Source organism: Rattus norvegicus, chromosome 8 (assembly GCF_036323735.1).
Source record: "Rattus norvegicus strain BN/NHsdMcwi chromosome 8, GRCr8, whole genome shotgun sequence".
Classification (NCBI taxonomy): domain Eukaryota; kingdom Metazoa; phylum Chordata; class Mammalia; order Rodentia; family Muridae; genus Rattus; species Rattus norvegicus.
In genome coordinates this window covers 106,921,276-106,936,799 of record NC_086026.1, presented here as the reverse complement: position 1 = coordinate 106,936,799, position 15,524 = coordinate 106,921,276, and the positions used below count along the sequence as shown (strand labels likewise).

General features: G+C 43.6%; 1 protein-coding gene across 1 annotated transcript in view; it reads left to right on the top strand.

Annotated features, from left to right (window-relative positions):
• Clstn2 (calsyntenin 2) overlaps positions 1-15,524 on the top strand; it is a 616,509-nt gene that overhangs the window by 579,603 nt on the left and 21,382 nt on the right. The window contains exon 10 of the mRNA NM_134377.2: positions 10,272-10,438. Coding sequence (NP_599204.2) covers positions 10,272-10,438 — 167 coding nt within the window. The remainder of the gene's footprint in view (positions 1-10,271; positions 10,439-15,524) is intronic.

Below are 15,524 nucleotides of genomic sequence, written 5' to 3'. Positions count from 1 at the left end.
TTTTGTTTGCTGGGCTAGCAGACTCTTCTTCAGGAAATCATTGCTTGTGCCATTATCTTGAATATTTCTAGTATGTTTTCTTCTAGAAGGTTCAGAGTTTTGAGCCTTTGATTCATTTTGGTTGCTTTTTCAATGCAGAAAGATCAATAATGGAGACTCTAGGTTGCATTTACTCCATGAAGATATCTTATTTACCCAGCACTGTTTGTTGGGCAGGTTGGTCCTCCTCAATTCATGCTCTTGACATCTTTGCTGGGATAGTTGGCTGTAGGTGGCTGGATTTATCTCTGGGTCCTGTATCCTCTTCCCTTTTGTCCATGTGTCTGGTTTCATACCAATTTCATGCTGTTTTGTTCCCGTGCATGTATATGATTTGAAATGATGTATCATGATGATACCAGCAGCATCTTTGTGCTCCTGAGTTTCTAATTTCTAAGTTTACAAGTGAGATTAAAGCCTGACTCTCGAGGTCCATGAAGAATGTGTGTACTTGGCATGTTTTGTGTGAAGGGATGTGTCACCTTAACTTATCTCCCAGTCTTCTGACATCTTCCTTTTCATTTCTTTCATCTAAATCTGACACAATAGGAAATCTACAAGAGCTAGCCTACTCTAACACTGTAGCCCAATCTCCTAAGTATCTCTCCGTTCCCTCACTTTCCTAACCTCTGTAGGACTAGCCCTTACAGACAGACTGCCTTCCCAAGGCCCATGCATAAGCCAAAAGAAGCCCAAAGAACAGTTTATCAGGAGAATTTTGGAAGACAGGAATAGAAAAGCATTCAGGACCATGATTATGAAGTTTGGGGGGACATGGAGAACACTCAAGTACTTTCCCTACAAGGAATGACAACACAATAGTGCATTCCCTGCTGCCCAAATCTCCATCTTAAAATACAGACTGAGTTAGACCACACAAAGAAGGGGAGGGGAATGAGAGTAGGAGGTGTGAGCATGCTCAGATCTCCCCTAGCACTGCAATATGCACGGCCCAGGAATGATGAAGGGGAGGATGAAGAAAGAAGTTGAAATTAAGTCTCAGGACACTCTACTGCCGTGTTAAGGAATTTGGATTTCTATGAATTTCTACATTCTTCTGGGAGCCACATTTCTGCCAGTATAGGACATATCAAAAGATCTTCCAATGAGATGCAGAACTGTGAAATTAATGGCCTGTGGAGCAGTCCTCATCTCCATAGTTCGCATCCTCTACTGTCTGCTTACACACATAGCACAAAGCCCTGCATATGCCCCTCTAATTGCCTTGAGCTTGCAAACCTGGGGCGCTTTTCTGGTGCTTCTAAGGTAGGCTAGGGAACTTGTTCTCATTTGTGAAATTTCTGATTGGGGTTGGACAAAGTGAATAGAAAAGGACTGGAGAGACTCTGCGTGTCGGGTTCTCCTGGGAGCCAGCAACAGCACCATTGCTGGTCTGTGTTCTGCAGACCCAATTAGCCAATGGTGTCCTGTTAGCGAATTTGAAAGCCATGCAATCAGTGGAACTTCATTTTCACTGGGATTTTTCCAGTAATTAAAAAAATGAGGCTTCATTTACACTTAAGAAACATCGCCAGTGAGGCCAAGTACACACGGCATCACATAATTGCAAGGAAAGCCTTTGAGTCTTCCATTTTCATTAACAAATTCCAAAGAGCATGGCCCTAGCCCTGGCAAGGGCTTCCTGGTTGTGTCACCTTATGATGAATAGCATCACAAGGGTAAAAGAATATCCGAGCAGAAAAGGTGTTGTGCTAACACTCCAACCCAAAGCACTGGAAGAGGCCAATTTGATGATTACCTAGTAGGTCTCAGATTTTAAACGTTCAGCTACCTGTCAGCATTGCTACTCTGGAAATCAGGCTTCTAACCGATGAACCCAGGGATGGAAAATTCAAACAACAGCAGGCCACAACATGGTAGATCGTTTAAAGACTAAGGTAACTCCTTTTCCTTGGGGCTTTTACTTATAAGAATAAAACTTTGAGTCAATTGAGTTCAGTTCCAAATACTATGAAAAATCTGATAGCCACATCCTAGGTATCTACACCTACTGACTGTCCAGGTCCTGTAGGCTACTTGTGCAGGGAGGTTAAGTCAGATGGCTCCTAATTCATGACAGTGTCTTAAAGAGTCTTGAGGTTTCTAGAAGATTCTACAGAGTGCAGCAGGCCAGGTCATCTATCTCGTGCTAAACTAGACTGTCTCTGACTTCCCTTTTGTGAGTTAGGTATCTCGGGCCAGGTGGTCTTTTTTATCAAGTGGTTGTGTCTGAAGAGCTGTAGAGACACACTCAGCAATACATCACCCTGCTCCTTGTCTGACCCCCATTCTCCTTGATGTGTTTCAGCACAAGGGTCCCCACTGTGGCTTTTTTTTTTTGTTACCACTAATCCCTGTCTCTGCCAAGATGTCCTCCTCCAGTGCAGGAAATCCTGGCCCTTCTAGAATACACAGCCCTGATAGCCCATTCCTAAGGATGACTGTGACCTTGGATAAGGAAGACTCCTCCTATGCCATCCTGGGCCCTAGCCTGGCTGAGTCCTATCCTCTACTTCACAAAACAATGAGAGACAAAGAAGTTTTTTTTTTTTCTAAAAAATGGAGGTTGAATGGAGACAGATACAAGACACGCATTGGAGCTTTGAAGTGAAGGCAAAGAGAAGAATGGCCTCCAAGGGATCAAGAGACAGACATAGCCCAAGGGCTGTAATCAGTGGCTTATCAGCCTCACATGTACCTGGAGCCACGTGCAGCCGTGAGATTTATACATTTCCAGGTCTTTTTCCCCCCTGCTAGAGTCTAGAATCAGCACAGACAATTGGACTACATCCCTCCAGTTAATGAGTTTGGTCTAATTTAATACAAATTTCTGTTAATAAAGTCTGTGTTCAAGTTATTTGACATCCCTCGGGTCTCAGATTCTGAAAAAAAAAGAGAAGGCATGCACTAGCATAGACGACTTTCTATCCAGGCAGCATTTCCTCCCTAAGGAATCTGTATGGAACTTCATTCTCACAGAAACTCCTTCTACAAGAAGGCCAAGGTCAAATTTAGGAAACAGCACAAACCACCCCCACTCCTACCCCCCATGTATGCGTTGTTGGCATGCACTAGGCACTGTGCTGAGCACCTTAGGTCAGCAACGAATGTGTAGCCTGGGCACAACCCACACCCCATGCTGTATCTGGCCAGCAGTGGCATAGCACCTGGACTTTAAGGTATCGAGGTACCATCAGAACTATCACCGTCAAAGACGACTCTAGAGACTGCTAGAATCTAGGGCAAATCCGTTGCCAGATGTGCCTGACATTGTCTCAGAGTTCTGACGAAGTCCAGCTAAGACGCAAAGATGACTTCAAAGCCATCAGGCATCAGGCTGTCATAGGAAAAGGCTGGGCCCAAGCGAGTAGAAAGGAACTCTAGACCCTTGCCACCACTGACAGTTCTGCCACTCAAGACTCTCAATTTCTTTGTCTGGAGAGTGAAATCAATATTGTGGATGATACATGCGCAACCCTGTGACTCCATCAATTTAGGTCCTCAGTTTCAGGGATCTGACTTTTGGGGTCAATCCTAAGTCATATGTTTTGTTCTCTGTGGTGTCATTTAAACGTTTGCTATGAAAGCAAGAGAACGGTACAATCCGGATTCTTTTTTTTTTTTTTCATTTTAGAAAAAGAGGGTTAAGAAAGCTTGATGAGAATGTGTCATGGCCAGCCCTGAGTGACAGATCATTTTTCTTTGCAAGTCACCTGCAACTTAGAGCTCTGTGAACCCCCTTTGGGGTTATGTGCACATAGTCTGAAAGCTGCAGCTCGTGAGGGTCTATTACACACTTCACTTCGTCTTTGCATTCCATGGGTGTCTCCATCACTGAAATGAGGAGAAAAAGAGAAAGCAAGATTTTAGACAGTCTGGCCATTTGCATTGCTCAAAATTGATAGTTGACCATCCGTGAAATTGCGTTCATTGAGGGGCATCCCCATCCACAAGCCTTGCAAAGAGCAGTGTTCGACTCAAGCAAAAGAAAGCACAGCCTCCTCTCTTTCCCATGTATTTCTTAGGCTCACCAGGAGAGGGAAAGATAGCAGGATAGACAGTAGCTTCCTGATACCTTATATAAGATGGAGACTCGGTGCCTTCACCTTACATAGGTCTTCTACTTCGAATTTCTCTTACAGCTGCATTTCCAGGGGAGAGACCCCCACCTCTCAGAAGACAGAGCTGGGACAATGGGTAGTGGATATTCTGCTCTTCGTTCACATTAAATTAAATGCTCTGTTTCAGAATAAGACTGGCTGCATCAGATTGTGTACACCAAATAACACTGTCCTTCAGTATCGGTGGGTTCTTGCTACCCAGATGCCATACGGGCATGAAGCATCAGAGACACTCAACTTCCTCATATAAAGTGGTAGAGTATTTGCAAAAAAAAAAAAAAAAAAAAAAAAAAAAAAAAAAAAAAAAAAAGACCTGTCTGTGTTTAGTATTATTTAGATATTTTCAGTCTGTGGTTGGTTAAGTCAGTGGAAGTAAGACCACAGATTTGGAGGAACCAACTGCTGTTTGGCTGGTTTTCAAAACAACTGGCTTTCCCAGCACTCTTCATCCCAACCCTGAGAATTGCTCCTGAAGTCAGTTAGTGTCTGCAGAAGCCAGCATAACTAGGTACCCACTGCCAGCACCATATCGGTCTCAACCTGTGCACCTCCAGTAAGTCTTCCTTGGATGTAACCTTGGAAAAGTTCTCAAACCCTATCCGTAAACTTCTCTTGTAGAAAGAGTTGCCCATGTATCAGGTCACACTCTTAACACATAGAGATAAAACGGTTTTTCCATACCCATCTTTGTTTCGTTTCAAGCGTTCCGTGTGAATGAGAGAGCATTAACCACCCCAGACTTGGCATCTTTTTCATTTCCTTGGGTAATGGCTGGTTGAGTCTGGAGGTGAGAATACAGAGTTATAGGGTAATGTGGAACTGGCCACCTTTCCGTGGTTATTCATTGAAATGATGTCCCTCTACATCTTTTGGTCCTCAGTCACTAATGGTCCTTTAGGATTGATAGCTGTCTTGACATTTCCTTGCCTTCCACCATCAATACTCGTGCTGCTTCTCTTGTTCTCTGTGTGTGTCCCTCAGTGGACAGTCTACCTAGCACAATACAGATATCACATATGCAGCTATATGTGATTCTATTCTGTAATTTATTCTCTATTTCCCCAACCTACCTCACCTGGAGTAAACTAGAGTCTCTTCTTCTATGCCTCCCAAAGGTAGACAACTGTCAGGTCTTCCTTGATCTTTGAAGGGTTGATACCTCTGAAATCCATACTTGGATAGCAACTCAGCTTAGGGTTCTTCTGTGGCCTTTCCTGTGGCAAGACTAGACTCATGCACAAATGAAAGCGAGATGAAAGAAACATTCAATAAAATATAAGGAATAGATCTTAAGATCTCCAAGATTGCCTTGTCCTTAAAGATTAATGAAATAGCTTATGAGAGAACCTGATGGGTTTCAAGGACCCATTGATAGCTATCTTTCCCTTTGACATAGTAAACATATTGTTTAGAAATTAATCATATGCTACCTTAAAATTCCTGATTATCTTAGAACATCTAATTCTTATATTAATTTAACTTAGTGTTTCTACTCAATATAAAGTCTAAAGATTCCAGCCCACAACCTAGAATTATCTAAAGCTAACATAAGACTAGACACTCAGGAAATGTTTTTAAAATGCTGATCTAGTCTAAGGAATCCAAAGTCGTGTCTGGAAACAACGTTTTGAGATGTTTTTGTTCTTTTAAAATGATTCATGACCATGATTATCCTAAATTTTGACAGAGGAGCTGTGTGGCCCATGTGGACATTTTCAATATTAAAAAGAGAAACTTTGCAGTATATCTATTATTTTTAATATCTTACATCACATCTTGTCCTGGGTAAAATGCATTTCAAATGCTATGCATGTCTCTCATTGCTAACTAAATCTCTTTCCTAGAAACTTCTGACTCATACGCAGGGCATATCCCAGATCTTAGATTCTTAAGTTGAAAATACAGAACATGATACCTTGCTAGCCAAGCCTGTCACAATCATTGGCCTTTGAGATGGAGACTCCAAGAGAGATTATAAGAAAGGCTGAAAGATAGATTTTTGGAGTGTAGGGACATATACTTATTTTACAACTTCAAACCTAAATTTTATTAATATGGGTGCTATCTTATTTGTGGTTTTATTGCTGTGAAGAGACACCATGACTACAGCAACTATTGTTTAAAGGAAAATTTTTAATTGGGGCTAGCTTATGGTTCTGAGGTTTAGTCTATTATCATCATGACAGGAAGCATGGTGGCACACAGGCAGACACGGTGCTGGAGAGGTAACTATGAGTTCTACATCTGGATGGGCAGGCAGCAGGAAGAGAACCATGAGCCCACTGGCCTGGCTTGAGTATCTGAGGCCTCAGAGCCTGCCTCCAGTGACAGAATTCCTCCAACAATGCTGCATTCACTCTGGATTTACTCTGGCAAAGCTACGCTCACTCTGACAAGGCCACACCTCCTAATGGTACAATTACCTGTGAGCATGTGGGGGCATTTTCTTTCACCAAAGATGCTTATATGAGTGCTAGTCTCCCAGGGGGTTCATGAAGACTCAAAGAGATGCTATATGTTGAGACTGCTCATGGTGTTGGGACGCAGGTCATACCTAGGCAGTAATGCTCATTGACTCTGCTACTCAAAGGTAGAGACACGTGTAAGCAGGAAATGAATGAGCACCTGGATAGCACCTTCATCATTCACACTCAAGCCTTCATCCTCTTTTCTATAGGCCAAAAAAGATATCTAGATATACAGTCACAGGTATTAGCCCAAAAGCTCGAACTACCCAAGATGCAATCCACAGATCACATGAAGCTCAAGAAGAAGGATGACAGAAGTGCAGATTCCTCAGTCCTTCTTAAAAGAGGGAACAAAAGTATTCATAGGAGGGAATATGGAGACAAAGTTTGGAGCAGAAACTGAAGGAATGGCCATTCACAGCCTGCCCCACCCAGGTATACAGCCCATATATACACAGCCACCAAACCTAGGTAATATTGATAAAGCCAAGAAGTACATGCCGACAGAAGCCTGTTATAGCTGTCTCCTGAAAGGCTCAGCCAGAGCATGTCAAGTACAGAGGCGAATGCTAGCAGCAAACCACTGAACTAAGAACAGAGTCCCCATTGAAGGAATTAGAGAAAGGATTGAAGGAACTGAAGGGGCTTACAACCCCATAAGAACAACAATGTCAACCAACCAGAGCTCCCAGGGACTAAACCACTAGTCAAAGATTGACTCATGGCTCCAGCTGCATATGTAGCAGAGGATGGCCTTGTTGGGCACCAGTGGGAGGAAAGGCCCTTGGTCCTTCCATGGCTGGACCCCCAGTGTAGGGGAATGTCAGGGGGAAGGGGGTGGTTAGGGAGGAGGAACACCCTTATAGAAGAAGGGGAAGGGGATCAGATGAGGGGCTTATGTCTGGAAAACTAGGAAAGGGAATAACATTTGAAATGTAAATTTAAAAAAATCCAATAAAAAAAGAAAGAAAAAAGAAAAGCAGTGAAACTGAATTTAAAAAGTCAGACATGTTGCTGCTATGACAAATACTCAAAAAATAAAAATATTTACATGGGGACAGATTTATCTTGGCCTTCAGAGCCTTCAGACTCGGGCCAGCCTGCCCCATTGTTTCCAGGCCTTGGTGAGGCAGAACATCCTGGTGGAAGGGTGTGATGGAGTAGAGTTGTTCCTAAGACATCCAGGGAACAGATAAGAGTGTTCTGCATCTTCTAACGAGGCCTCACCCTCCACAGTTCTGTCAACTCCCAACAGTCTATTCATATTTTGAATCCCTCAGTGGGTTAAGTCAATGATTTCATTAGAGACTTCATGACCCAATCACTTTCTAAAGTTCACTATCTGAACACAAAGGACCAACCCTTCACTATGGAAGCCTCTTTTGGGAGGCACTTGGCTTCTGACCCACCACTAGAGCATGAACATGTAAATCCTAGGGAGGAACATGTTATCCACAAGGAAGCATCTAGATCAGAAAATCCCAAATCGTCCTCCCATGTCCATGGCTATCTCAGGCCATTTCTCAAAGCCACGGTTATTTTGGAATTCCCTGTTAACCAAGCATTAAACAGAAGACTTGTCTTAAATTCAAAGCAAAGAATCCTTATGTGGCCAGGAAACAAGCCATGGGGCAAAATGTTTTAACACATAAAGACAGATTGTTCCTCAAGCAGAGGATCCCTAGGCACAGCAGTGGGGCTACATCTGGTCCTACTTGGTCCCGGGTGCCTCTTCTAGCTCTGCCCTACATTCTGCATTGTCTTTACCATCCCCCAGTCTAATGGAAAGATGGCTTATGCAGCTGTGGCTTCTCTATAGAAAGACAAGAGTTAATTGAAAACCTTCTGAGAGGCACAAAATAGAAGCTTTTGTGTGTAAGCTACCAGTCATCATCTCTCATGATGGTAGCCTAAATTTGGTCCCATGCATATTCTTGAACCATAATTGTAGATTTTTGAATGCCAGGTACTGATTGGCTTCATTTTTGGAACTTGGCCCAGACCCACCCCTGAATCCATCACTGAAGCAACGATGGTATAATATAATTTGTTTAGACTCTATCCCAGTAGTCAATCCGTGCCCAAGGCCTCAGGGCTGCCTTAGCAAGAAGGAAAGGGTGAGAAGGAACCGCAGTGCCCATGATGACTCTGATGGGATTCGGCACATCATCTCCTCCAATTCAACAGGCAATTATAAAGTGTCTGCTGTGTGCCAGGCAGAGTATAGCATGCCAAGAGGACACAAGAGGCCAAGTGTTCTTGAGAAGAATAAATGAGTCAACTTATGCATAGTGTCTGGTGCACCCTCAGCCCCTAATACTTACTTGCTCAGTATTGTCTTCATTAAAATGAATAATGCATGAGTGATCCTTGCTATCCAGGAAAGAGAGGCTTAAACTAATAAATTATAGCAGCTTGCAAAGAGCAAGCCTGCGGGTAGCATCAAGGAGAGAGATCACATAAGGAGTATGCAAAAGGACCAGCGTGGAGAAGCTCACTGCTCAGTGCTGCTCAGTGCTTCTTAACCTTGGCTTCCCATCTGCTTTACCCAACAAGCTTTGAAAACTCCCCATACCAATTAAATAAGACTCTCTAGGGGCGTCCGACCAAGTACTAGGCACCAGTTGATCTTTTTTAAAGATTTGTAGAAGGTTAAAATTTGTAACCAAGGAGAGATGATAACCGTTTAAGCTACTGAGGACAACACATACATGGAAACAGTTCTCCAGCAATGCCAGGTGGATGGGGCTGCAATAAAACCAACTAACAGTGATGCACGCTCTAAGCCTGGAGCATAGTGGGACTCAAGGCTGGGACACTAAGAAGCAGGGACTCAATAAAGTTTGAGGAAATAGCATTGACAGGGAATCTAAGAGACCTTGAAAACTGGTGAAATTTGCCTAATCTGGGGAACAGGGAGGGCAGGGTGGGGCTGAACAAGTATAAGTGAAATGGAACAGGTGTGAAGGTGAGCCCAGGCAAGCCAGTATCTAGGCAGTAGAAAGAGCCACTCGCTAAGTTGACAAAGTACCAGAGCTAGGAGATTCAAAAGTATCCTGTGAGCCATGGGGGCTCAACAAGTTTTCAAAGCCTTTCCTGGAAACTATCAAGATGGGGACCTGATGTGTCTTCCCAGCACATCCTGTTTCCTTGCTGAACAAAAATTCAAGCAAGATCTGTCCATGTAGTCCTCCCAAAGATGGAGGATGGAGGCTATAATTAGTTAAAATACCAGGAAAGGCTATCTGGGTGAGGTGGGCTATAAGCGGACCTCAAGGTAAGCCTGGCTTGGAGACCAGGGAGGAGATGGGAGTGGCTCCTAACGAGGCTGCAGTATGACCATTTAGAACCATATAGGGGAACCATACAAGGGCACGGTAACAGATCCAAGCTCCCACAGTGCTCAGCATCTACATACACACACACACACACACACACACACACACACACAGACACACACACACACACACACACACACACACACACACACACACACACACACACAGGTTTGTTTTTATCCCTTAGGCTTAAAGAACACACAGGCAGTGTGAGTGATCTGGGCTTCGTGGGCAGATGGTACTTTGTGTTGGTCCTTCCTACCTAGTATCCTCAAGGCAGATGACAATATTTCTTGTTCTTACAGGAGGTGAAGTGGCCAAACCACGGTTTGCACAATTTTTCCATGGCAGCCTTGCCAGTCTCACAATCCGTCCTGGCAAAATGGAAAGCCAGAAGGTGATTTCTTGTTTGCAGGCCTGCAAAGAAGGGCTGGATATTAATTCCTTGGAAAGCCTTGGCCGAGGGATAAAGGTAAGGAAGCCACCAGTACTGGCTCTGACCAGACACTGATTTATGAGGCTAGGCCTACCCAAGACCTAAGCGGGCCAGGAAATAGTTATTTCACAGCAATGGTGCCTCAGTTAAGGTGTGGCCACACTTCAAGTAGTGACCTTGACTTCCAGAATGGACTTCTGATGCCAGCTCCTGAAACTTCTAAATCAGGTGCTTTGGAGTAGACAATTGAAGCCATTCCGTGTCTGCCTGGAGGGAGGTATGAAACTTCATTTGTCTGTAGATTGGTTGGTTGCTTTGCTATTCCTTTGCCTAAAGGCACTAACGCGGCATGCAAGAATATATTTCAGGAACATAAAAAGTAAACAAAAAATTACAACTGCAAAACACAAGTGAGGAAAGAAAGAGAAGACAGACATGAGGTAGAATTGGAAAACAGATATGACAGCCACTAGGTCTGACATTGTTAAAGTGAAACCAGTTCCCCTCCGAGCAATATCTGGAAGTCAGAAGGAACATGAAAAGATTGGTTTTTATTGCTTATGTGAAACAAAAACATTCAAGTGATTTGGGAAATCAGAGCTGTGTCCTTAGAAAAGCATCTACTGGGAAGCAGGGGAGGGGCAGTTATGGCCCCAGCAAGCTTCTCTCCCACTGGTAGGGTTATCTTCTGGTCTCACCCAGCTTTAAGAAACTCCCACTGGTCCTGGACCCCTGACTTCTAAATAAAGAGAAGGGTCAGTTTCATCTAAGGCCCCTGTGAAGTATGTACCAGGTCCCAGTGTGAGAAGGATAGTCCCAAACCACTTTCGAGAAGTCAGGATGTCCCACTCTCTATGTCCTGGAGACCAGGAAAACTCCTTGGGTCCCCATAGGTGGATGCTGTCAGCTTACTGTCTTCAGATACTTCAGTGGCACTACTGGTGAGTAAACCTGCTTGGGTACCAGCTACTTGGCAGTGAGCACTGACACTTCCTGAAATCCTCCAAGAGGCAGATACTGCTTGTCCTAAGGGCTTTATGACCATCACTCTTCTCAAGACCTCTTCCCTTTGACAAAAGAACCATGAGGTTCTCAACCAGGTATCGAGAGCTGACAGATAAAGGATGCTCAAGAGACCCTTAACTTAGTGTTGGGCTGGGACAGAATTGGAAGCTAGGCAGTCCCACTTCAGACTGAATGGCCTCCAGGGAAGGCTCCCAAGAGAAGAAAATGTGAAGAACAGGCTGTACCTGGGAAAAGAAGGGATTGGAAAAGCCAGCCATTCCAAGCAGATGCAAAGGAGCATTGCAGAAAGGAACAGAAACCTCAAGGCCAGTGTTGTGGGTACCCAAGCAGTGGCACAAAAGTGGGACCAAAGAGCTCAGTGGAGACCACATCATGGATACTCCTAGACACATTTAGAGGTATACTTTTTACCTATCATTCACTAAGAGCCATTGAAAGATCAAGCAAAAGGGAATAATCTTGGGTTACATATGTATGTATGTATGTATGTATGTATGTATGTATGCATGTATGTATGCATGCATGTTGCAGATATTGGGTCAGAATAGGAAGATGGATGGAATACAGTAGGCATGGTTAGGCAATATTGACTTTCCAGATTTTGTTTAGCATGGCTTTGACATACACATACAGGCATGTTAAATCACATATCATTGGAGAAAGCATATACAACCACTTCATACTGGAAAAGCTTCTCTAATCATCATGTGGTATTTCCTTGGGACAGTTTCTATCCAGTACTATGGAGAACCAACCTCCAACAGTTTCTCACTCCAGCTCACTGCCTATCTCGGAATGCATGCTCTGCGTCGAACCATCCCAAGGGGCCACTGTTGCAGAGAGTTGCAGGCTTGACAGAGCAAATAAAGCAGAGATGCTAGACTTAACAGCCAGGCAATTTGTGAATTATAAATTAAGAACCAAAGTGATTTCTACAGAGTAGTCCTAGTCTGTGGAAAGGCAAGGTGCTAAGATAAGTGTCACACAAATGAGAGGGGTCTGCGGGGAGACTTCTCGGCAACCCACCTGCTCTTATCCAAGTCACCGCAAATGGTCCTTTCCCATCCCTAAGGCATGGCTTGTGAGAGCCTGAGGTCTGTGAGAGAAGTTAATAAGACACACAGTTTACACAGCACTCACTGGGGGCTATTTTACGTTCATTATCTCTGCTCCTCAAAACAAATTAAATATTATGACCTCATTTCAAAAGCAAGGGGACTGGGGCTTGGGGACTTGTCCAAAATAAGTCCATGTTCTTTCCCACACACAAGCAACTCTGATTAAAAGATGGCCTTGACCACTATTAAAACTAACTTCTTTCAGTCCCTCTGTGTCTCCCACACATCATTTCTGAATGACTCTCATTTGATTTGCCAGTGACCATCCTCCTTCTGTGTGGCTGACTTATAAAAAAGGAATTTCTCCATGCACAAGGCCTAGTACCAGCTCTTTGCTCTACCTGTCTTCCTCTGAATCATGCATATTTCTGGATTACTTATTGAGCATACTTCAGTCTCTACAGCAATTGTTCTCAACCTTCCTAATATATGTGACCCTCATATTATGCTGACCCAACCATAAATATTCTTTCACTGCTACTTCATAACTGTAATTTCTTACTTTCATGAATCACAATGTAAGTATTTGTGTTTTCTAATGATCTTAGGTGACCCCTCTCAAGGGGTCATTGAACCCCCAAGGGAGTGATGACTCACAAATTAACAACATCTGTTGTACAGGGTTGTGGTGGCTGTTGTCTTGTACCCACACAAGATGCTGTGTAACAGCTACATTTTGGAAGAGTAGCTTGTTCTGATTTTCATGACCACCACTCTTGCCATCATCAGCATGGGAGACCAAGAAAGAATAGGGACCTTAGAGCCAGATGCTCCTAGGTTCTCAGCACCAATATTTATTTACTATTTACCGCTTGGTGTTTCTGGGCACAGTATTTGAACCCCTAAAGCCCCACCATCATGTATAAAATGGAATTAATACTATGTATCTTTTTGCAGTGTATTAATTTACTAAACATATGAATACATCCCTGTACCAACTACTGGGTTCTCAGCAAATCACAGGTCCTTTTTGGCACAGGAGACCTTTCTGCCAATTTGTTACTGAATTCCCTTATGTATTTGGAGCCATGATAGGCACATGGAGGTCAGGGAAAAACTTGAGGAATTCAGTTCTCCCCTTCCACCATGTGGGTCTCATGAATGGAATTCAGATGGTCAGGCTTAGCGGCACTGGCCTTTTACTTTTTGAGCCATTTGGTACAGATCAAAGAAGCTGTCAGGTGGCCAGGGAATGGCAAGGTGCCCAGCAAGCTATGGCCAGCCTTTTGCTGGAGCACAAGGAGCCCAGGCTGTGGATAGCAATTTCACTGGTAGTCCAGCCCATAAAGAAGCTGGAAAAGCCAGCTGAATTCTGGGAGAAGTCGCCATTCTGGAAGGCATCTTCTAGCCTGGCATCTTCCTGGCTCTCTATTGCCCCAGCACAGATTCCTAAGGACCTGCAGGTACCATCTGTCTCTATAGTTATGCCACATAACCACAGACATATCCTCAGAGCATGGAATACTGCAGCTAGAAAAATATGAGAACCCATGTAGGCTTTTATTGATCCTACAGGAATTATATTGACAGCTGGGCTTAGTACCGTCTTCACCTCCTTTGGTAGGAAGGATGTTCTTGGGTCCAGTCTAGGATGTTAGCTGGAAATCCAACACACCGGCAAACCTAAGCTTTTGCCAAGAGGATTCAGGGACAACATGTGTTCTGCTCATTGCTTAGGAAATGCTATCAGATCATCTTTCTAGAATAGCAGCTCTCAAATGACCCTTTCAGAGGGGTCACCTAAGACCATCAAAAAATAAATATTTATATTATGATTCATAAGAGGAGCAAAATTAGTTATGAAGTAGCAACAAAAAAAATTTATGGCTGGGGTCACCACAATGTAAGGAACTGTATTAAAGAGTCATAGCGTTGAAAAGATTGAGGACCACTGTGTAGAGGAACCTGCTGATCTTCCTAGCCACCCATCATGCCGGGCTCAAACCTTAGCCTGCTCTACGGTTCTCACTATCTTCTTCAAACTACTGCTGCCCTAGATCCTGTGGGAAAGTTGAGGAAAACTAGCCTCCAGGCCCTGGGAGTTCTCACACACCTATCAGCAGCACCACACACCTGTGCAAAGCACCAATGACACTAAATAGAGCAGACGAGAGTTCCAAGTAGTGTTTTTGGAAGGATGACCTTAAATCTTGGACCTAGAATGGATGGCTTGTAAAATGTCTCCGATCTGATTATGGCCCTCTGGTATTCAGAGCTGAGCATCCTCAGTAGAAGTCATCTGTGGCTATAGACACACCCAATGGCTGGCTGTGACACATAAACCTGGGACCTCCTAAATCTACAGCAAGGGAGCTAGGCTCATGGACAGAGGGCACAGCTCAGAGAGATCCTACCCAGGGGTTTGAGGGACAGGAAATAGTTGGACCACGGGAAGGCAACAAAGGCACAGTAGCCTAACCAGCAAAGACTCAACAAAAATGGACGTACCACAGCACTGGAGATTATTACCCAAGTGTTCACATTGTGAATACAGAAACTTTATATCAGGTAGGCATCCTTAATCTAAAGTTCTGAAATAAAAAAAAAAGCTTCATAAGCACCGATAAGCTAACACAAATGGAAAGTTTCACTCCTTTGGCAGGCCCCAGTCAAACTACAGGCACACTAAAACATATTATATATAATATTCAGACTTTAAGACTGTGCATAGGAGGTGTGCATGAGCCCTAATGAATTCCATATGTAGAATTAGGTTCTAGCCCTACAACATCTCATTACACATATGTGCAGATGTTTCAAATCTAAAAGAAAAATATAAAATCTCAAATGCTTCTGGCCCCAAGTGTTTTATTTGTGGCATATTCATTCTATATGTTATCTTATCTAAACTTTGGACAGATAGATAGTCATTTCTTCATGCTTGAAATGAGGAAATGACGTCCCGAAAGAGGAACTAAATATCCAAAGTGGTAGATCCAGTGTAATGTGCACTGGATATAAAGTGACAGTTCCAATGT